Below are 24,077 nucleotides of genomic sequence, written 5' to 3'. Positions count from 1 at the left end.
TAGGGAGGAGCAGTGCTTTGGGATGTCATGTATGTTTACTTTTACACGACAAGCCATCTAGGCATGGAATAAAAGCAGCGTGGCTCTCCTCATCCTCTAGAGTTGGGGGTGGGTGAGTGGAGGGGGGGTCCCAGATACGGAATTCGTCAGCCGTGTTGCGCGCATGCTTGGGAATAGCTCCAAAGATGCGCACGTTTCTGCCTGAGATTAGGGAATTGCTGTACCCCATTTTAACCAATGAGGGAGATGCAGCTGCAGTCACTACCGGGAATCCCTAATCTCATCAGTTTCCACTGTATTTCATAACTTGTTTTGCAGACATTTCAGAGCACTGCTAAAATGCATTTGTTTCTGATTTGGCATTGAGGGGACGCTTGAAGAGCAATGAGCACGAATTAGGCATTTCCGAAAAATGCCATTGACCCAACCAGGGCAGAAATAGGCATCGGCAAGTGTAACCTATCAGCAGTGCTTTAAGTGGGCCGCGGACAGCCGGGGCCGGCCCCAGCAATCTCCAAAAAGTGGGGCTAAGACGGGGCCCTTCCGGGGCCCCCAGGTCCCATCACAACATTGGTGGGACACATTATCCCACTGCAGCCGCAACGGGAGATGCGCCCGCCATTAAGTCAGGCTGTGGCTGGTTGGCACTAACGCCAGTCACTGTAAATTCTTCTGGTGAGAGGAAGTAACTGTCCCTTTGTTTCCCCACCCCCTCCTCAGGTCGCTGAGGCGTCTTTAACCCTCGGCGAACCTGGGGATTCCTTGAAGAAAAGTACAACATTCAAGCCATCTTTTATAAAGCTTTGCCAACCGACAAAGATGCCTCAGGCTTTTTCCTTCGTCAAAGCTTTATAAAAGATGGATCGAATTGTGTACTTTTCAAGCCATCTTTTATAAACATAGGCGTGAAAAGTAAGCAAACCGTAAGGTATGCACACAGATATATATATATAAATGTTATATATTTGTGTGCCTACCTTACTATGGTTTGTGTACTTTTCAAGCCATCTTTTCTAAACATAGAAATATATAATATATTTCTATGTTTAGAAAAGATGGCTTGCATACTACACAAACCAAAGTAAGGTACGCACATAAATATATCATCACATGTATGTATATTTGTGTGCATACTTTATGGTTTGCGTACTTTTTAGGCCACGCCCGTGCCACAAGCCACGCCCCCAAATGAGGGCCCCCTCCATTTCTTACCCCACTTAAAGCCCTGCCTATCAGTCACTTCCAGACCAAAATGGCGTGTGTGGGTGAAGCGGCCCTGGGGATGGGCCAGTGGCGGGAGGCTAACAAGTGCTTCAGAAAGGCCTCGCGCAGGCCGCGCCATAAATCACTAGACTGCTGGCCCACGTTTATGGCTTCCATAAACCTTGCCAGTATCACCGTTCAAAAAACAAAACATCGTAAACAGGGCACTAATCAGATTAATCTGATAGTCCTGTGAGAAATCAACATTTTCTCTCTCCACAGAAACAAATGGGCTCTGGGATCAAACTCTCGGACCGAAAGGTTTTCAAAAAAATATATTTCCCTTCTGGTCCTAGGTTTATGGGCAACATTTACTTTTTGTTGTAAAATTATGTGTGTAAACAATCATGAAATGAGCGTTCATCGTTATTTCGTTTTATCCCCCATCTCTGCAAACAGATCCTCTCCCCCCCTTCCAGGTAGCAACAGTGTATGGAGCATTTCAGGCACAAACGCACTGTTCACAATAACAGGGGCTGCTCACGTGCTTGTAGGCTCCTCCAAGAAATGTGTAGCAAGGTTGCAGCTTAAGATAGGGTGAGTGGTTGCCTAGTGAGGCTCTACTATGACTGCCTACCATCGGCCTGTACTTTTACAAAGCTATTTGCTTAATCAAGGCTATAACTCTCAGAATACATTCATGTATTCATTAAAAGCCAAGTAGTGGAAAATGTGCCAGGGATAAGGAGTTATATGGTCATGCCATGAATGCCTACACCAGAGCACCGCCATTTATAGAATGCCCTGCCACCTTTACAGATGTCACAAGCTGGACTGGCGGGAGCGGTTGCATTGCCTGAGAGGTTTGGCAATATCTAACATTCAGTCCCTTGATGTGTTTGCCGGTTGTCATGCATGGGCAGGCATGCATCGGCAGTTACCAGCAACAGGTGTATGGCCTATCATCAGAGCCATCACATTTTCCCGTGACCATGCGTGAGAAGGCCATCCCGTCATGTTTTTCCCCCCTTTGGATTCTGTAGTTCTTTGATTCACATTGGCCCTTTAGGAAAACTACAAGTTCCAGAATTGCAAGCAAAAACAGGATTGGATCACGCCTGGCCGTGGGCAATTTGAGAGCTCTGCCCATCTTCGGCCACAGACTGGCACTAGTGCGTTTACTAACACATGCTTTTCACTGATTTACAGAGCGTTTTTCTATGGGATTGCACCATTGTAATAGGCTTTTATAAATCAGGCCCCTCATTCCCAAATACTCTTGCTAATAAACCACTGAAGTCGTTGTGGCCTAGCTGAAGGGATATGCAATATCATGGCACATGACACCACCTAAACTCACCCTTGCAAGTCAATAGTGTATTTCTGCAGTACTGATGGGCACCTGTTACTACAGCGCGGTTACAATATTTTTGTATTTTATTTTAACGAGTGGATATATCTAAATGCATTTCCCAAAAGCACCAATGAAGCTCCCCATGCTGAACCCCCAAACCTGGAAGTTTATACCCGAAAGCACCCTACCTACAGCCAAATAAGAATACTTCTGTCACGCAACCTGAAGCACGGCTCTTGCTCGAGAGAAGAGCGAAGATGCTTAGATTCACATGAGGAGGTTAGTTTAACTCAAAGTTAAAAACACTAAAGTATGCCTCGCAGTTCCCCACAATAATAATAATAATAATACATATAATAATAATACATTGGCTATGCGTGAGCCGGCTAAGCCTAACCCTTACCCAGATCCTCTTTTCACGAGAGCTTTGTTGTTGCCCCACAGAACGTACTCAAGGGCAAACATGTTCTTGAACATCAAAACAAACAGCTCTGCAGTGATCTCAAGGGCTTATAAAATGGGGACGAACCTTTGAAAATAAACTGGGAGGGGCCGGGGGAATCAGCCTGCTCAGCGGCCCTACCCATAGCTTAATATCGAAAAACACTGTCAATTCAAAGAAAAACAAGCATGCCAACTAAACAATGACTGCTGATAATTGTTCAGCGGACTTTTTTGTTAATAGCAGCGTGCATTCTGTATCTCGTTTTGATGAATCCCATCCAATTCTTGCCTAAACTGCCTTGAAACAGCTCTAATTGCATTAGCAGTATGGAGGGAATTGGTTTTGCACGCCAGCCAATAAAGAGAGGCTCCAACACAGAACGGCCCAAACACAGATTGCAATGCAAACGATTAAGCCTCCGTGTTAGCACACTTGTTCCAGTTTTGTGACAACTCTTCCACATCCTTTGAAAAATATTTTCATCAGCATCCCCCTACTGCCTACCCCACCCAACGCAATCCACCTCAGCAGGGTGCCCCTGAACTCGGCCCAATTTAAGGCAATTTGTTCAAAATACATTTGAAACAAAGCAGCAGAAGTGACTATGAATTAAACGTATTCGTCCTGCAGAAAAGATCGATGTGTTTCTTTGAAGAATGGAGATTTCAGGAATGACTTCCAATAACACATTCATAGCTGGCAGAGGCATTCCCCATAGCGGTGACGCTAAAATAGCACAAAGATGAGAACCAATGAAGAGGCCAGTCTATAAGGACAAATACCAGGGACCAAGTCAAGCAAAAATAAAATATAAGAAACAGGTGACTTACAAAGGTAACATTTACCTAGGGGGTCAAGTACTTAAAACGAAAGAGTATTGTACAAATATACAAAACGACAATATAAAGCAGCTCTTGAGGGATTGATGATGGAGGACGGGGAAGCGCCCTCTTTGGCATGTAAGTGAAATTTAAGCAGAACTTTGAAGGGAGCCACAGTTGGGCTGGCTGTAATTGTGAGGGGCAACCTGTTACAATTCAGAAGGGCGAATAGGGAGAAAGAGCAGAAGAGGTATTAGGCATGGAGGGGGCATGGTATAGTGAGTTTCGGCACAGAGGAGGAGCAGAGGGAACGCGATGGCGAGTACACGAAGATGCAATCAGACAAATACTGAGACCATTGATAGTTTTGTAGGCCAGGAGAAGGAACTTGAAATGGGAGTGCTTATGAATGGGGAGCCAACAAGCCTGGTGCAGGAAGATAGAGGTGGCGGAGGATATGGCTAGGTTTAGAGTGCAGGTATCAAAGTTGAGGACTAGGGGAACGAAGGAGGAGAGAAAAATGCAAGGAACTGATACGAGCACTAGTTGAATTTTCTGAGTACAAAGGTGAAGGTTAGAGTTTTCTTACAGTGATGGATAAGAAATTAGCACATTTGGCAAATTTTGAGGAGGTTAATATGAGCAGCATATGCAATGGTAGTGATGAATCACTGGGGGTCAGAGGTCACTATGAAAGAGGACATCAAAGTTGCAAGCATTGGGTAGCAAGAAGATCATGCGAGAAGGAGATATTAGAGGGGGGTAGTAATAACATTGGAAGCTGGGAAAAAGATGACTTCTGTTTTTGAAGAGTTCAGCTTGTGGCAGTGGAGAGTCATTCATTGATGGATTGCAGTGGGACAGTTGGTCATCCATTCCAACATGGCTGGGTTGAAGGATGTAAAGGAAAAAAAGATTTGATTGTCCCCAGCAAAGCAGACTTAGCTCATCCTTTACATTTCCATATGTCTTCCTAGGGCAGAGGCGTAGGGGTGAAGAGCAGAGGCCCAAGGACTGAGCCTTAGGGGATGCCGACAGGGAGAGGGTTGGGATCAGAGCATTACAAGATCCAGGAGATTTTAAAGGAGCAACCTTACAGGTAAGAGGTTATCCCGGCAAGAGCAGATTTGCGAAACCCCAGATCCTGGAGAGTGAGGAGGAGAGAGGAGTAATCAACAGTGGTACAAAATTATTAGTATAAAAGAGAGCCTGGAGTAATGAGCATCAGAGAGAAACTTGGAGACATGCGTGAGTGCAGTCTTGGTTGAGTGTTTACCATACAAGCCAGTTTCAAGAGGAACTCCAGCGCCTCTATCCTCAAAGTACTTAGTGATTTGGTTGAAGACCACATGCTCAAGGGCCTTTGAAAAATGGCTCAGAAAGAAACTGGGCGATAGTTTGATGGGATATTTGGGTCAGCATAAGGTTTCTTCAAAAAGGGTAGAACACTTTCAAATTGGAAGGAGGAAGGAAAAAGCCCAGTGGGGAGAGAGAGAGGTTTAGGAGCTCAGAGAGATAAGAACTGATGATTGCTGCTAAGTCTTTGACTGTCTGAAGAGCAAATAGGTCATAAGAGTGTTAACACTGCAAGGGATAGGTGCTAATTTGGCAGGGCAGTAGGGAAGAAGTAGTGGAGGTGAGTTTGGGTAGAGGATAGAGGAGGATTGCAGAAGGGGGCTAGGGGACGGGTGAGAGGAGGATTGTGAGAATGTTGTGAATTTTAGGGAATTTAGAGGAACAGCAATGAGCAAAGTCATTTTCAGAGAAGGAGGAGGCAATGAATATTCGCTTGCGAGGTGTGAGCAAAGCTTGAAGGGTACATGGAAGTTTGCAAGGGATTGCACACCTTCCCCCACACACCCCTTTGCACCTCGATGTACTGTTTACAGTACTTGGTCAATGCAAAAATCATGAAATTCATATCACCCACTAACGCTGGAAAGGAATCGGTGCACTTGAGCACCAATTTAGTGCCCCACATTTCCAGGAGCTCGAGCTACATATGCATCCAATCAGATTATCCTCTCTTCCAGCAAAACAGAGGTATTGCTGATGGGAAATGATAATTAATTGCTGTTCTTAACAACCATTGACCTGATGCCACCTGTCCAAATTAGAAACCTTCGAGCAGATTTGGACTTTCAGGGCATTTGGAAGGGTGCAGCAGAGCTATCTGTAATTAGAGTCCTTTTGGAGTAGGCCACACCATTACACTTTAATACACATCTAAATCAACTGCACCTGTTTTCCAAATTACTCTAAATGTGGATGAGAATGAAATTCGGGACTGGCTCCTGGATTACAGGGCAGTATGGGGCTCTTCCATCATTAACATAAAAAAGTCTAAACAAAAATGTAATTCCAAGGTGCACCTCGTTTTTGTGCAAATCAATTGGCTTTTTTTGTCTGTGTACAGGAGGGAACAGTGGGTGGGAGATTCTGCAGACTCATGGATAGTGTACTAGATAAAACTTGCATTTCTGTTGAGGAGTATCAAAAAACCTCGAGCATGGCTATATTAAAAGGGTTCCCTTCTTTTCTAAGACCCAAAGTTTCCTCCATCAGGCCAGTGGTATACAGACAATAATGCTGAACTCCACCATGCCTCCCTTATGTTCTAAGCCCCCCAAAGATTCCTCAGTATAAATCTCAAACCTGGATAGCCTGGACTTCAGGACCGAGTCACAGAACAGGCACCTAGTGAATCAGTTTAGCAAAACCGTGCATTACGTGCATGTTTAAAGCTGGGAATTGTGCACAAAGGATAGGCGAGGATTGTAATGCACCACAGACATTTCTGTTTTTTTGGACAGCACAATGCCCTTCTGAAAACGTGTTTTCCCTCATAGCAGATCATATCAGCCTACTGCATCAGGGAAAGCCAACCCTGCGTGATGGACAAATAGACCTCAAAGTTCAAGGTCAAGCAATTGGGCATAAAGTGGGACCGCCTCGACAGTAACAAATACACTAGAAAGACACTCGGGAAAGCTTAAACGGCCCTAAGATTCATCCCCAATTACTAGCATGCGATAGCTTCTAGACTTTGGAACCTCGTTGCCTTCATACTATGTCCCTTTTAAGGAGAACAGAACACTATCTTGTGTGTACCCACAACAGTTACAACAATCACTCGTAAAGACTAAATCAAGTGCAGCCATTTACGGCACTCCGGATCAGTTTAAAGGCAATGCTATCTTGGTTGGCTACCTTGGCCATCATTATAAAACAGGCACCAGAGTTCCCCTGCAATGCAGAAAATGCTGCCCTTTTAACTGGAAGTAAGTGCAGCTATCCCTGTTTTTGACGATGGTGGCAAACCCCTTGAACCAGGCCATGCAACAAACTAAGACATAACCCTTCGAAGAACATCTCATGCTTCCTGAATTGAAGGATATCACTCAATGCTCTCTCTCTAAGCCACTGGGTGCCTGCCACTGCAACCATTGCTGATTTTGGCTGCTATGCTAGGAACTACTTATTGGAGGGGAAGCCTGCCGAAACTACCCAATCAAAGTAGCAGAAGTTACCAGAAAAAAAGGTAGGGGTGTCACGCATAAAAGTCCTACCGTGCTGAGCCTTGGGCCCCCCTCCGCAGATACCGTCTCTGGTGAGCTGACAGTGCAGGGCGGGTCGGTGGAAGCCGTCTGTGAGAGCTGCGCGGTGAGGACTGGCTGCTGGCCGAGCAAAGCAGGGAGGGAGCGATCATGGCGGAGTGCGGGGCTGGGGTGGGAAGTCCCAATTAGGACGGGAGGCATGTGAAGTGGAGGAAGCTCCTGAAGGAAACACAAAAAGCAAAGAAAGAAATTAGAATTGAGTTCCTGTGCCGTTTGTCTGTTCTTCAGAGGTGCAGATCACTGTGCCGTTCTTTCTAGACTGGAAAGTGAATGGACCCAAGGAGTAGGCCGTCGCTTTGTTGCGTCAGTGGAAACCTACCATTAGTTAAGTCCCTTTATGGTTGAGAACCTGAAGTGAGAAGTAACATGGGGCAGTGTGAGCTGTCTGAGGGAGTGCAAAAGGGGACGCTTGCTCAAGCGGAATCCGGTCAACATATACACAAGCACATGTTTGATGGAAAATACCATACAAAACAGTCACACGAGTGTGTGTGCATATATACATGTATGTACACACACACACACACACAGCATGCATACTTGAAACCAACTAGCATTGCACTTCTACTGCCTGTCATACAGAAATGCATCAAAACTGACTTGCTCCGATGTGTGCAGCAAATTTAGCTAAACGTTTACGGCCCAAAAGACGATTTAAGAGTTTTACTTTTAACTATACGTTCATGTCAAGCAGACGCACACAAACTCACCGTTGCAGAGGAAAACTTGCGAACTTAGAGAAGGGGTTAACGTGAAGGTGTGCTTTACACTCTGGGTGCATAGAGTTCAGGGAAACGCAAGTTCAGAGCAGACATGTGCAACAACAACGCTGGTCCGCTCAAGGCACGCTTTGCCGGGGCCTCTCCATTTCGCGCTGCTCTTTTTCTAACATTTTTGGGAGAGAAGAGCTTTGCTTTTTAAAGCTGGCTCCGCTTACGGCTCCAGCTAACGCCAAGGTAGGCACGCTGTTCTAGTGCGTGTGGGCCACTTAGCAAAGCCGGTAGCTCACGCTCACTATATAGCAATGCGCAAAGCATCACCCCACCCCGTCTGCTCTGTCAAGTACCCACGCTAATAAAACGGCTTCCCTGGGAGACACGCAGCAGCGGGGGTGCCTTGCATGCAGGAATGAGGGAGTGGTGCTGCCTGTATCATACAGTACCATGAGCCCCCGCCCGCCCGGTCAGTGGTGTGCAGTTAGGGGCTCACTCCTGCCTCGGCAGCAGACAGCAGGCATGGGAGGCGCGCGCGGGGGAGAGCAGGGCTGCTCGGGCACACTCCTCGCCTCCGCTCTCTCTCCGCCCGTGTCTGCACATAGTCCCCCGAGCCGCCGGCGCCGCCGCCGCTGCCTTCTCCCCCTTGGCGACTGTCACTGCGGCTCAGCTCCGGGACACTGGGAACGACTTTCCAAAAGGGAAGTGTCCTTCTGATACTTCCAGGCCCACCCCTTGCTCCCCCCTCCACTCCCCTTCTCTCCTGCACACACACAGACACACACACACACACGCTCCCCTCCAGGGCAGAGCGCACTTGTGGCCATAAAACATTCATGCGACTCGGGATTCTAGCACACAATGCCATTCCCTGGTTTAACCTGAAAGGAATGCACTAGTCACAACAGACTACATCATCCTGCCACTGAGCCCTGCCAAGGAACCGCGCTTTTGGCCGGGCCCCGTCCTGCTCTGACGGGAAAGCAGTGCACAGAGCACTCTGCGGCCACCTCCACTCCCGTAGCCACAAGTCCCCCAGAGCCCACACTAGTGCACACTGCTTGTGGGCCAGCACCTCCCCCCTCTGCGTCGGTCCGGTTCTCTTCCAAGAACTGGGAATTAAAATAAAAGAAAACAACCACGTGTTATCATCATTTAAAGCACATCTGGAAGTCACCACTTTCTCAAACTCATTCTTGCTGCCGTCACGGTTTCTACCCAAGGTGCCCCAGTCGGTAACATATGGGCGGTCTCTCTCCCCCCCCCCCCCCCTCCGCCCGAGTCTTCAGCGATAGGGTGTACCACTGTTTCCCTCGGCAAAACCACACGCAAAGCGCGGGATTCAAACACGCAGCACACGTTGCTGCAGACACGTTGCTGCGTGCCTGCCGATTTCCCATAGCGGCTTTATTAAAAGACTGGGTCTACGCCACCAAAAAGGGAGTAACATTCCCCCCTGTGAAGAAGCACACCAGGGCCACGGCTGCTGCAACCATTAGGTGCAGAGATGTGCCTGGGTCCTCTTTGCCGTTTCCAGTACATTGATTTGGGACGCTCTGCTGACATCTGAGGATTTTCCTTTTCATTCTTGTAGAAAGCTACAAGTAAAATGTGGCTTAAAATCCCCCAACAAGGTGGCATAGACTAGAAAGCAAGGTGGCATAGATTAGAAAGCAAGATGGCATAGATTAGGAACGGAGGTGGCAGGGTGGTTAAGTGAGTGGCGGGCAGAGGTGTTTCTACTCAAGATTGCCCTGGTTCTCGAAATATTGTGGCCCTTGGGACACGGTTGGGTGTTTTCTAAACTCCTACTTCACACCATGCCTAATTTCTTCTGCCTTGCACCAGCTACAAATATTTTCCCTACCAAATATTCTGTTCTGGTTTCCTCAATTTTGCAATTTTCCTTTATACATTGATGGGCTTACATCCATCAACTCCACCCATTAATTGTTCATATTTTACAAGTCCTATGTTATGTTACGTTATCCATCACTGCAATCATCATCACAATAGTGGTCTTACGTAGGGTGACCAGAGGTCCGGTTTTCACAGGACAGTCCCGGGAAATCACCCTCCGTCCTGCGATTTTTAAACATTTTATAAACCCCGTCCCGGGATTGGAAGGGTGGATGGCTACGGTCCCGGTTTTCGACCAGTCCCGATTATGACATCCCAAAATCGGGCCTGGCGCGACACTTCCTGCTTGTGAATAGGGGCATTTTCCACACCCCCATTTCCTCCCCCTTCCCCTCCCGGGCCGCTCTCCTCCGATGAGAGGAGTGTGCCTGTGAGCACACCCCCACCGCGTCCCCTGCAACAGGCCAGCAACATAGAAGTAGGACTACAGTTATAATTGTGTTTACTTTAATCCAATCTTACGGCACCAGGTCGTGTATGAAACGTGGCATATTGTCACCCTTCCATGCTGCTGTCGGACCTTAGTCTCTGCAAAGGAAGGAGAGGTTAAGGGAGGAGGTGATAGGAAAGCAAAACTAGACAAAAGAATGACCACAGGCAGAGTGGAAAAACAAATGGGTTGAGTGGGAGGGGATATAGATGTCTAAAGTAAGGATGCGTGTTTCTCAAATGTGATAAGTTATTGGTTAGCATGAGTGTAGGACTCGGGAGAATATAGCTCTGATTAGAGCAGAGTTTTATTCTGATAACAATATCTTGAACAGACGAAGCATGTTACTAGGTGTAGTTAGATGGTAAGTGGTTGCATGATTTACTAGATGGGTGCTCAATCGTGGCCTACTAGTGTGGATGCTTTCACCAGATCAGTTTGTAGGACTCAATCCCCATATCAAGAGAGAGCATTGGTTTTGCCAAGTCAGCTGGCAGGAGTGTGGGCACCAAGAGTTGGACGCCTATAGAACTATGCCTTTGGGAGAACATGGGTTAAGTAGAAGGGAAGGGAGCAGCTCTTTAGTGCTTTGGCCCCATTAGGAAAAGGCACTCTCGAAGGTTCCCTATTGCGTCTAATCCATCTTTCCTATCACTTCTCCCTACTCTTTCTGGTGCAAAGAATAAGGTCTGCAGACACTCTGGTGGGGGTCTCAGTACGCCACCATTTCGGACAAGCCTAGGTGCCGTTAAACCACTACAGGGGTGAGGGGCCCAGTATAAATATTAAGTAACGTAGCAATATCCCACAGGGACAGAACTACATGAATCTTTCCAAACATCACATGTACCAAGGTTGAATATTTCCCAAAGGTTTTGTGAAGTATTGTCAATGGGGGTCACAAAGTTGTTGGGAAAGATTTTGGAGTGTAATGTAAACATTTCTAAACGGATTGACTACGAGAAGTTGGCAGATAAGGTCACTGAGCCCTGGGTGTATAGACTACTGTGCATCACTGTCAGCCATGACCAGTGGGCAGTGCATGCGGGGAGGTTAGGGGGGGTCACTGTGCTCGAGTCATGGTCGCAGGCGACAGTCTGCAGGTCATACCCAGCAGGTAATACAGGGAGGGACACAGTAATAGCTCGACACATATATCCAGATGCCATGCACGGCAGGCAGTGCCCAGAGGCTCCCTTGGACGAGGGCATGGCTGATCGCCATGGGCAGTGTAAACTGGGCAAGGGTGCAGACCATGGCCGCTGAGCAGTAAAGGGAGGCACAGAATGTCAGTTGGCCATGGCTGCAAATTAAGAGAGCATAGCATTAAAATCAACAAAACATTTTTCCAAGTGTGTTCGATAAAGCTATGTTATGTTATGTTGATTTCACCATGCACCGCTACCACCCAAGGGCAGTCCACAGGCACTCACGTTGCTCTGCAAGAAAGAGGACAGTATTGGTTAGTGATGGTAGAATGATAGAATAGGTCCAGAATCAGGAGGAACTGGCCTCTGTGTGTGTTAGCTTGCAGAAGGTTGATTGTGTGCACTGGCTTGTTGTATCCGTACAGGTAAGGCCCAATGCCTGTTTTTTTTTATATGTGAATGCTTATTATGTAGGGAGGAGGGGTTTTATGTGTAGACTGGCTGGTATTTAAAGTTTGGTTGTGCGTGCTGGCTTGTATCCGTATGGGTAAATTACAGTGTCTGGGATTGTTTGTTGTATGCAAGTCTTACTTATGTTGGTCGCGTGTTTGTATATAATTTGGCTAGCCCAGGAAGATGAGTTGGACTTAGTAGAACTTGTTTTCACCCTTTTACCTTTCCTGTTTCAAAGCAATCTGGTTATGACCTCAAGCATAACAGAAGATGGTTGTGGGAACCCAGGATTGGTTCATTAAGGTAGGCTTAGCCTACATCAATAACTGGGGCCCCTTTGGCTTTAAAAGACGTTTTAGCTCATCTTTTGGCAGATCATCTGAAGACTTTGCAAGCAGTAGCAAGAAAAACTAATTGGGAGCCTAGCTGAAGGTACAGTCTGCCTTACATCTTTCACCATGAAGGAAGGCCAGGAACTCCAAGAGGGAAACAAGATCCTTCCCCTAAACATCTCCCAGGGAACAGAGGGAGATAATGAATCCTGAGAACCCTCCAGAAGCTCCAGAAGCGGTATTTAGCCAGTACACAGCATGCCCTGCTAGGCTCCGCAAGCTTCCTAGGTAGGAATTGCCAAACCAAGGACAAGGTTGTTGCCTGCACCACTCTCCTCAGCTTTGGGCCGTCCGCCTTAAAGGACAACAAGAGCTAAGCGAAGAAGCTAGGAGGAGTGCACCGACAAGCATCATCCAGCGTCCACCTTTAAGGACATTTTTGAGGCAATTAAGCCCCTAGAACTGCAACCGACTGCACCGCTGACTATTGTCCCATCGCAGTTGCTCACGCCGTCCAATATGCCTTGACCAGTGCTTCAGACCCACCAACCAGCACTGAGACAACGGGCCCTGACCCTGAGCCATTGTGTAGGCCAGGTGGCAGCTGCCCGGCCAGCCTTGCTGGCCAAACTCCCTGCTGCCTGATACCTGCAGCTGTCTCCTGTTTTGAACTCCTTTGCAGAAGCTGCAGAGCGCCCTGAAACCAACTCAACCGTGTTGAGCACCAAGAACCTCTAAAAGCACAAGGTGCATTGTGGTTCTATCCCCCTGGTCTTTCTCCGAAGGCCCCTAGTGATATTTTATGACCCATTTCTCCCTTTGTGCTGAAACCAATTATCCTTCAACTACTGTGGTTAATTACTTTACCGACTACCCTCCTGTCAGTATCCAGAGTGCATCCCCTTCCCTTCTTGAAACTGTCTGTCCTCTGTACAGGGTGGGTTGTATTTTGTAGTGTGATATAACTGTCTGTTGTGATAATAATAAAGTAGATATTTTTATACAACCATGACTGGGTAATAATTGTATTTTCGCTGTGTTACAACTAACCAACGATGCACAAACTTGTGAAGAAAAGCCTGCCGTTCCGTCCACATTACCAAAATTGGACAAGGAGGTTTATAATTTGCTTGTGTTTCCAATCTATTTAGACCCCTTCTGCTGTACTAGAGGTGTGGGGCTGATTGATGGTTTAGAAACCGATATTCATCCCTGGACCACTGGTGCCCCGGTAGTTGATTCATCACACATGTAACAATTGTAACCAGTGGCTATTCTAACAGTGTGGCTAGTAGCAGACTAGATATACCAAATAGATCCATGTTATAACCTCTCACAGTTCAAGTAGTACGATTGCATCATTTGTCACTAGAATTTCCCGTGGTACGCAAATCGCTGTCTGATATGCAAGTGGTAGTGGCCCCAATGCAGAAGGGTGCAGTATCACCAGTTGTAACTAGAGGTGCCTGTGGAGCAACGTTAATTCTATGGCTTGCAAGGGTACAGTATCACAGGCTATAACTGGATGTCTCTGTAGAAAAGGAATGTGTCTGTTGTACAAGGGTGCAGCAGAGCTATCTCTAATTAGAGTCCTTTTGGAGTAGGCCACACCATTACACTTTAATACAGTCAACATGCTCCAATATAATAATTCACATTAAAAATAGGATATGAAAAGAACACTTATGGTCTGTTGATGCCAATTGTGATGTCATCTATGAATTCATGCGGCTGTGAGTTATGGTTGCGTTGTCAACTAGAACTGTAATATGTCCTTTGAAAAAAAAGTTTTGCATTTTAACCTCACTATCCCAGCAATTACGTGTTTTACTGAATTTTGCAGTGTTTATTAAACAGAAAGTTAATCGTATAAAACAATATACACACACATACAAAAACAGTTATTATTAAGACATTTCTATATATGCTCTTTTTATACCGGTGCCCTGACTGTTCGCTATACAATGGTAAGTCCTGAGGATGTAAGTGGCCACACAGGGCAGGGTTCAGCTGCATCATGTGACTAGGTAGGTGGCTGTAGCCAGCCCTAATTGTCTTTGTCCGACCAGTGCATGCCGTGATAGAAGGGATGATCATGGCAAGAGCAGAGGCGAGAATTAGATTGCTCTACTTTTCTCTACCCAATGGCAGCGTACCCATAGGACTTCACCAGAAGCCCATTCGAAACGTTGTGCATGTTTTTTTAGGGTGGGTTGTGGCGCAGTTTACCAAGGCAGGCTTTGATTTATTATGGTCCCATGATTGATGGTAAATGATGAGACTCGATGCTCTCCGGCAGAGAGTGGCGATCTATATAACAAAATACACACTGTTGCTCCGACGGTCCCCTTCGGCTCACTTTGGTCACAAGTTGCCACCTCAAAACTGCCCCCACATACCGAATCACTGGGACTGTTGCTCCATTTCTAAGCCACAGCAGAGGGCGGGAAATATGTGGTCCTGGGCTTAAAAGGGGAGTGAATGAGAGACCTGTGAATTTTAAGGGAGGAGGTAGACCCAGTTCTAGGGAAAGGAAATAATGGGGTGCTCTCTACAGTAGATCCCCCAGCAAGGTGGCACCACGTTACCCCTACAAGCAGCAAATATAGCCACACTTGGAAGGATGGAGATGAGGAAAAAAGCAACATTTGCTAATATGATCACCACTTCCCTACCAACGCTTCAAGATAAATAAAACATTTGAAAGGTAAGATGTCAAAAGAAAGAAGGAAAGAGCGCTCAAAAGAAACAAGGAAAGGGTGCTGTTCATCTGCACATTTTAGGAGTCCTGGGGGCCTAATTCACAGAAGCGTTTTATAATGGCAAAACCCGATTCGAAAACGTTCTGTGAATCAGGGCAATGGTCAGGAACGTCATAACGCCTTCTTTGGAAGAGGTTGGTAGTGGCAACATCCCTTATTTGAAGTGGAATCAAATTTTAATCTCTATTCTCTTCACTTAGCAAAACATGACATGAAGTTCCAAGTCTAACCTTACATGCGTTCATCCATAACATGGCCAATATAGCTTGAGAAGCAAAATAACTGCATCTCATTCCAGCTTTATTTCCTCACTTTTGAAAATATTGCCAAAAACATGCTCACTGTAGAGTATTTAAAGTTACCCATGGTAAAGGCATGTGCAGGAGTTCCTGCCACTGCTGGATGCTTCTATATCCAACATTCAAGTTCTGCTTTATCCAATTAGATACAACGTAATGAGGGAAAACCAATTTTCAAACTGTGATCAAGAGAGCAGGCTATTTCCATTCACAAATTGAAAATATACAGGTAGCATGCAGGGACGAAATTAATGTTTTACAAACCTGACTTGGTCAAGGGAGCCAAAATGTCCTTGGGCCTGATTTGCAGAATTGTTAGCATGCTGCGAAGTGACTTTGTACTGGGGCAAAGTGACTTTGCACTGCCAACACACAGATTTACAGAACACTTTGCTGTGAAAAGGTACTCTTTGCACCGTGAAATGGGCCCATTTAGCACAGTGCAAACAGTACTTTTTCTGTGCAAAGTGATTTACACTTTGCACTGTTCGAAATACACGTTGCACTGTTCTGTAAATCAGGGTGTTGGTTGGCAGTGCAAAGTCACTTTGCACCAGATGTGAAAGGGATCTTGAAGGCCGTACGGACCCAGATCAGGACAGAGGTACAGGGGTGCTCCCAAAACCCATCTGGGGAGATTACAGGATAGAGATGCCAACTAACCAATTGCACTAATAATTTCCCCCTCTGCATACACCTCTCAAACTCCAAACCAAACACAACCACAAACCTACAGCACAACAAACCGCACAAACTTCACCACATTGCAACAACAAAACAAAAACACACAGACTCGCACAACAGTACACAATGACTACTAGCTGCAAACACCCAGGCCCAGCTAACGGACCCACCGGGCTGAGGCCGCCAACAGCACATTACTGCTCTCTTGCACTTTTCCAGCTTCCTCCCACTAACCCCCCTCCCTTCCTCTTTCAGAGCCGCCAGAGCGCCAGGGGACCATTCCGGTGGTGATAGTGCGTGGTACAAATGTCCTTTAACATTAACATAACATTAATATTAACAGTACAAAGTCACTTTGCGCCACGTTAATAATTCTGTAAATCAGGCCCCTTGTCTCTGAACAACATAGCCCAGTGGCTTCTCACCCACGATCCCAAACCCCAAAACATCAGGGTGGGTTGGTGGCTCTGGAAGGCTTTGGCTTGTGGACTGGTCTACAATACTAGAGTACTGTACACAGATAAAGTGAAAACAGTGCCATCAACAGGGTTCCCGACCAAGAAAGGGTATAGAAATAAAGCAAAAACAAGCTTTCACTCCCGATAGTTGCAGTAAATGGGCAGCTTGTTTGCACGTGGCTCGTTTCAATGCACCGACAAAATAAACACGATCACGTGAAGGCTGCATTGCAATGAGTAGAGATGGATGCCATTAAAACAAGCACTGGAAAGGCAACAGTCCTGGCTTTTGTGTGGGCCTGATATGGGCGTGTGCAGGCACTACCATAACAGTACTAAGATAGAGAAAAAGCTGCAGAATGGTATGAGTGCCAAATGTCAAAACTTTAATATCTAACAGGACTTCTAGTGCAAGGAACAGATGCAAGTCACAAATACTGCTAAAAAATAAATCAAGCGGCGGATGGCAGACTTGGTTAAGATATTTGTATTTCACCAGTAGACTGTGCACAACTGCAAATAACCAAAAATAAACCACCTAATAGAGACACTTTTACTCAATTTGGTGTCTATTCTTCGACTACCATTCAAATCATGCTGTGCTTCATGCAAGCACACCATTTATACAGGAGCAACCCAACCTCTAATGTACAAAAAGAAATTGTATTTGTTTATAACAACATTAAAAACACAAATATGTGTATTTCACAAATGGCGAATCACACCTAATAAAAAAACATCACCCAATTGTTTAACAGAAGCTTGGTGATGGAGTTAGTATAGTGTGCCAAAAAATTATATTCTCATTTAACTCGTTGTTTCTAAGCATACTTTCGACTAACAGAGCAAAGCATAGGTCTGGACTCGAATGCCGCATCACTCATGGGTGGCCATTTACGTACACACTGACACCTGAGTAGTCTATATTGGCCAAACCTGGCTAGCATACACGGATGGGATGGCCAAATACATTAATTTTATCCATGTTTTACGTCTCAGACTAAAATAACTTGGTATGCAGTATATTTTGGAAAAAAACAGAATGTCGACACTGGTGTGTTTCGGCTGTTACTTAAGGGTCTAATCTCTTCATGGAGTGACCCTGTGATTTTCTCTTGAGGCCTTCATCAGGACACAAGAAAATGTTTGCCCCGAGTTAATTCAACATAAACAGTGCTTCTGGAACCAGCTAGGAAAACCCTTCTTTTTTTCTTTTTTCATTTACAGCTCTTGGGACCCTTCAATGTTGTCCCTTTTCTTGCTTGAAATGCAGTTTCCAGTCTCTAACTGTTCTTCAATCTAACATTTAGTTAGACACTTGACTGTGTGTACCTTTGAGATGTGTTCTCTCATTGGTTTTAAATCTTCCATCTTTAGGCAATCCATTATAGCGACTTGGTTTAATCTCTATACCTGGATACTTCCATTCAGGTAGCAAATTTCGCGATTTCCGTTAGAGCCTAGGTTCACGCGGGAACCTCCGAAGCTGCAATTAAGCCATTAACTCTGAGAAGACTGCTTACAAATAATACTGGAAGGCCCTATACAGCACATGGTTTGATGTTTCTGCTTGATAGAACTATCTCCAAGACATCCCAGGAGGGTCTTTTGGGAGGGGAGGGGCGGGTAGTGGATGGGAATGTCCATAGGGATTAGCCAATGGGAATGGGTCAGTCAATGGGTGGGTAAATAACCAACCAACCAACACTCACAAGCTCTGAGTGCCGCCTTACATCCCAGCTGCCTTTTATCTGTACAGCCAAAAAAAATATCTAGCTTATGTTGCTCCTCTAAAGCTGTGCCAGGAGAATGATTTCACTTGTACAGATTTGAATGGTTTTCCTCAAAGTCCTCTGCATCGCAGACCACCAAGTGAGTTCAGCCTAAAAGTCAGAAATTCAGTCTAAGTTTCTCATCTCCTCTGTGGTTTAAATAATAATAATATTAATAGTTATTCTCATTCTGAGGCTATCATGCTTTTATATATTGGTACAGGCCAGTTTCGACCTATTTCTAAGCACTATAGCAATAAGTGTTATTATGTCCCAGTTTTTCACGGTGCTCTTATCACCCTTATTAGCCACCTACCCAGTCCTCCAAAGTTTCAAAGAGCACCCCTCTCATTTTTTCCGGGAATGGAGAGTGCTGTCTCTCGGTTGCCGCGCCCTTCATCTCTAGCCGGCCATGCTAATTCTAGGCAGAGGTCCAGCGTTTGAGCAAGCCCAGGAATTTATGTCCCTTGGAAAGGCTTGCCTGTGGTTACTGAAACAACAGTTGTTAAAATGAAATGTCACATTGTCAAACAAGAAAAATAAATGAAATCAAAACAAAATCAGTGTTTAATTAATGAGAGATCAGCACTCGTGATGGAGAACCAAGAAAGAGAGGGCCCAGCTGAAAAACGAGAACCATGCGATGTGTGAGATGAAGCCGGGCCAAGGCAGCCACCAGCCTGCACACCAGACAAATGGCTGCACCCGTGCCTGAACTTCTGCAGTGCATACGTGGAAGCAACTCCCCACCAGAAATCCTGCACCGAGCGCTACCAGAAAAACCACAGAATGGCATTAAACAACTAGTCCTAGGCTTGTGTGTGTCCGGCCCAACATTTTCCAATCAAAGCGGTTTCCTCTGGGCTGCTTCTCAGCTCTCACAACATCCTCAAACATGGTTACAAATAAGGGAGGGCGTTGGTGTGTGCGTGTGTGCTTGTGTGTGTGTGTGTAGACAAATCTGCTGCCTTCATAAAGCTGAGACACGGACAGTGGTAAAAGCCAACGAGTTGCATCTTTATAGACTAGTGAGCCACTACTGGGCCAAAGGTTCGAATCCTGGCAAGGTGATAATGGCAACTGAAGTGATTACAGTGTTTAGAAGGGGGGCATCTGTACAGACATATATACTATGTTTTTCTCTTTTTTGCTCTCTTCACCTCTGCACAAACAGGCAGAAACGATGTTCTCTTTCACACACACATTAAATCGTAAAACATGTTTCACATTTCCTGTGTTCTCCTAACTCGCGGATCGTTCGTGCACTGTATATACCATATGATCAAGCTTTCTCCTACTAAAAACTAACGACTGTTTCAGTTGTGATAATGCTGCCTGAGGAAGAGACCCAGGAGGTCCTCAAAATTAAACTCACTAAAATAGGAGTAATCTCAACAAAGGTATCCCCTGTGCAAGATGCTGTGTTGTGTGTTCAAACAGCAAGATGCACTGTTCATCCAGGTAACAGCAATTCAAATTCTTTCAGTAAATTCTTGAGCAGCATTACCCTAGGCTGCCGGCTGAGCCAGATGGTAACGGGCCACCGGCCCATGTCTTCAAGTTTAACCAGGGCTGTGCTGTAGTTAATCTTTGGTAAAGTCTGTAGCCGAGGATACTACTGATGTTAGCACCAGCATACTTTTCATTTATGAAAAATACAACTGGGCGTGAGCATGTTTTTCGTTAATGAAAGGGAAAAAACAATCCAAGATGGCCACCGAGGGAAATGGAAAGGGAGCTCCAAAGCAAGAACCTCTTTTTATTTCCAGGGCAGGCATTGAGCAGTGCAGGTGCAGCCAAGACATCTGAGGGAGGGTACGCTGTGTAGCATATTCAGTTGGGTTTGCGTATGGGTGCAAGAGAAGGACAGAGTGAGCGGGAGGGTGAAGCCAACCGTTTGCTCGAAATGCGGTCTTGTATCTGTGGATATAGCCTGAGTACCAAGCAATCTGAAGGAGACACACACACCCAGCAGGGTGCCAATTATACCAAAGCGCACACGCATGGGGACAACATGCACTAACATTCTTCAATGTGTTTTTATCTCACCTGGCAATGTATCTCCATCCTGCCCTTGTCTGAGCTGGCCTCCATGCTCTCCCTTGCCCATCACTCTTGAGCTGAGATTCTGCCTCAAAGTGCAGCTTTTTGGTCTGAAAGGAGTTCGCCAAACTGTGCCTGTCTGTCAGTCTGCGTGTGAGTGAATAGAACCACGGGTGCATGCCTACTGTACAGCCTATATTGGAATGTTCCCTGAGTGTCCTACATTTGTTGGTTGGGGAGAGCCAGCTGTCTTCCCCAGGGTGCGGAAGCCACTAACTCTATACTCCTTACGCCTAAATGTACTCACCTACCAGTGTGATCCTGGCCTACCTGCACAACGGGCCTTCGGGCTTGATTGGACATTCAGGACTTGCAAAATCGCACAGTCCTGTCAGAGGATGATTAGGCTGTGGCTGGGACAGTGCACTGGTGTGGAGTAAAAGAGGCTCCAACAGCGATGCAGGACTTCAGGAATCGATGAAAAAGTCTCGGAGGTTTCCTGTCCCATAAAAATTCTTGAACCAGACGATCCAAATCTTTCCAATGACCACTCCTAATTTTCAACTGGAGCATGCTAGATACAAAGTTAATTCTAGGCATCAAATTCATTTTCAGGGCATTAACTTTACCCCACTGGTTTCTGAGTTGGGAATGGGCGATAGGTGGTTGACTGCTGCTGAGATAAGAGAGAGATGGAATTTTGTTGGACTATCAGACTCAGCATTCAGACGCCTGAAGAGGGCGGTAGGTGAGGTAGACTGGTCTGACTCTTGGGATGTGAAGGCTTTTCTGACTGAATCAGATGGGAAGGGAGGTGGTCTGGGCAGTAGATTGTACAAGTTAATCGTGTCACATTATCAGAAGAATGACAATCTGCGGAGAGTATGGAGTGAGTGAATTTGGTCTGAAATAGATATTGATGCTTGGCAGAATATGTGTAGTAACGTCTCTCTGTGTTCACTGAACTTGAGTGAGAGATCTCGCCAGGTCAAGATTCTGAATCGAGTGTACTGGTGCCCTGAAAGACTTCATAAAAGAGGTATTTCAGACAGTGCTGATTGTTGGGGTTGTGTTCAGGAAGTAGGATCACCGGAACACATGTGGTGGAGCTGTGTGAGGGTAAGATATTTTTGGAATAAGGTCTGTGAGGTGTGTGGAAGGATTACTGGTGGAGGGTCAGTTCTTGATTTTAGGACGGTTGTCCTATGTGATGATTCAGGGTTGAATGATGTTTGCTCTGCCCTGAAAAAGTGGATCTATAGGGCATTCATTGTGGCCAAGAGATCGATTCTCCGTGGATGGAAAGGTAGGGTCCCTCCGTCCTACGAGGAATGGATTCAAGAAATGCACTATCTGTCGAGGACAGAAAAATTGATATACAAACTGAAAGGTAAATTGTCTGCATATGAGAAGATCTGGAACGTGTTTAATGATTTCTTTTAGTTTTTTTTTCAGTTTTTATTTTTTCACGCATTTCTGTAGAGTAGTTTGCTGACTTGTTTGTTGTTTCTGTATTCATGTACATATTATAAATAAATGAATATAAAAAAATAAAAAAAAGGAATCGATGAAAAAGCAGTTGATGTTCCCTGCCTCGCTCGGTGGTCCCAATCCCTGGGTGTCCTACACCATTCCACCCCCAAAATAAAACCATAGACACAACGTTTATGTAATGTCAGTAGAACACTAATTAGGTAAGTTACTGCCAGGGTGCAAGTGTCCTATTCTGCTTTGCTGGTGACTACTTTACGAGAGCTTGTTTCAAGTTGTCTGCTTGCACAAGTCCAGCATTCTGTTCAAACTTTGCACACGTATTTGTTAGTATCACATGCCTGTCCTGACGTCACACATAAAAAAGAGTAATGCATGCTCCAGGCTGAATACTCTTAGTATCAATGCGACCCCTCTCCATCCATAGTTGGGTTTTTAAAACAAGCCTCCACCTCCCACCTTTCTTCGCACAGCAGAGACTCTGTTCAATGCTTCTTTCTGTCCCTCAAAACCCTCCCAACGACTCTCACTCCCGTAGGTGCTGCACTCCTCTCCGATCCCTCTTTAATCCTCTTCCTCTCACAACACCTCCCTCAGGAACAATGATTTAGGTGCAGAAAGAGAGAGTAAAACCCCAAATTAAAGTAAGTAGAGCTGTTTTGGAACTAACGTAGGCACTCACACGATACATGATGTTTACAAAAGCTGCAGTGTGCTTTGTACACACGTCAACATATGCTGATCTTATCTTTCTCAAAGGGTTATTATACAGACAGCTTGTGTATTGGTGTCTAGCAAAGACCGAAAAAGAAGTCCAACCATGTACAGCTAAGGTTGTGAGTGCACATCATCTCAACCCAAGAGAAAGCTCTTGAGTCTTGGTCCGCTCACACTCATTGGTTGGCTGGGGCAGGACCATAAGTAAGGCGGCCGAGACCGTAAGCCAGGGAGACTTGTTCCATAAGTGCTGCTGGCACACCAGGAGCGTGTCTTTTTTTGGGGTTGTCCTGACCCAGCCATTCACTGTGTAGATGGGGCAGGACCGGATCGCTTCCTGGTGGTGCTGTGAAGTGGCAGTGAATCAAATAGGTGAGCCACACTTGCTCCTTTTCTTCCCCCAGTACCTTTTAGCCCCCTTTATTGCTCCCTACCCCTCGAGCTCCCCTCAGTCCCATTTAGATCCTTGTGTTGCCCCTTCACCCCTTTAACTGCTCCCAGTCCCGTTTTGCCCCTTTATTGACCCATTTAGCTCTATTAGTTACTTCCTAACCCTTTTAGCTGCCCAGTCCCGTGTTACCCCTTTTTTGACCCCCAGTCCCCTTTTATTGCCCCAGACCCATTTTGCCGCTTTTTGGAAACCCAGGCATGTTTATCCCCCTCAACCACCTTAGCCCCTCTTCTTGCCCCCAACTCAGGCCCCTCCCCCATTTTGTGCAGCCACGTTCCCAGCTCGGCTCATATTAGATCCCAAGAGCCAGGCCAGACCCCCTGGCTCGGCCCTTTCAATGAATTCCCTGGCTCTCCCAGGTCTACTTCTCACAAATCACAATGATATACCAGGAAAACCATCTTGAGGGTATTATTTGTAAGATTAAAAAGATTTTAAAAAATCTGACAGCATTTTGATCACCCAGAAATCCATCTATGATGATTTCGGTTTAATAAATCGTTCCCACCTCACTTGGAATCTGAGCAAGACAGTCAGAAAGATGAAAGCACCTTCCTACCAATGCTACCAGTTCTCAGGATGTTTAATTAAGTACTAGAATGAACTCAGGCACCTGCTACCACTCAAGATTAGGTCTTTAGAGGTGGGCACAATTCATTGTGGAAGGCCATCATATATGCCTACTCCCAAAAAGGCCAATGCTCACCCAACTGGCCTTTCAAACTTCTGTCCAACCCAGCCTCAGACTTCCCAATAGGGCAATGCTTGAAGTGCATGCCCAACATGTTAGTGTGGGCTAGTTGTTTTGGTCAAAGTGAGCCCATTTCATTCATTTATTTGTGCAAAAGTGGGCCGGTTTGATTTTTTTTTTGCTGGCAGTTAGTAGATTTAACCAATGTTACTGAATAAGTAGTCTTATAAATGCACAATTTACAACACATTTTACCAAAAAACTCCCCCATGG

The 24,077-nt window shown here is 45.8% G+C and overlaps 1 protein-coding gene across 11 annotated transcripts in view; it reads right to left on the bottom strand.

Moving 5' to 3' along the window:
• BNC2 (basonuclin zinc finger protein 2) overlaps positions 1–24,077 on the bottom strand; it is a 526,652-nt gene that overhangs the window by 432,300 nt on the left and 70,275 nt on the right. For 6 of the 11 annotated variants that reach the window (XM_069625988.1, XM_069625989.1, XM_069625980.1 and 3 more), the window contains exon 3: positions 7,393–7,599. The exons of 3 other annotated variants lie outside the window; for them this stretch is intronic. In XM_069625988.1, the coding sequence (XP_069482089.1) occupies positions 7,393–7,599 (207 nt within the window). Of the gene's footprint in view, positions 1–7,392; positions 7,600–8,150; positions 8,561–8,602; positions 8,850–24,077 lie in introns of those variants that run through there. 2 more of the 11 variants (XM_069625984.1, XM_069625986.1) reach the window with 2 other exon arrangements.

The sequence above is a fragment of the Ambystoma mexicanum genome, chromosome 6p, assembly GCF_040938575.1.
Source record: "Ambystoma mexicanum isolate Mex_15411 chromosome 6p, UKY_AmexF1_1, whole genome shotgun sequence".
Taxonomy (NCBI): domain Eukaryota; kingdom Metazoa; phylum Chordata; class Amphibia; order Caudata; family Ambystomatidae; genus Ambystoma; species Ambystoma mexicanum.
This window is presented reverse-complemented; position numbering and strand designations above follow the sequence as displayed.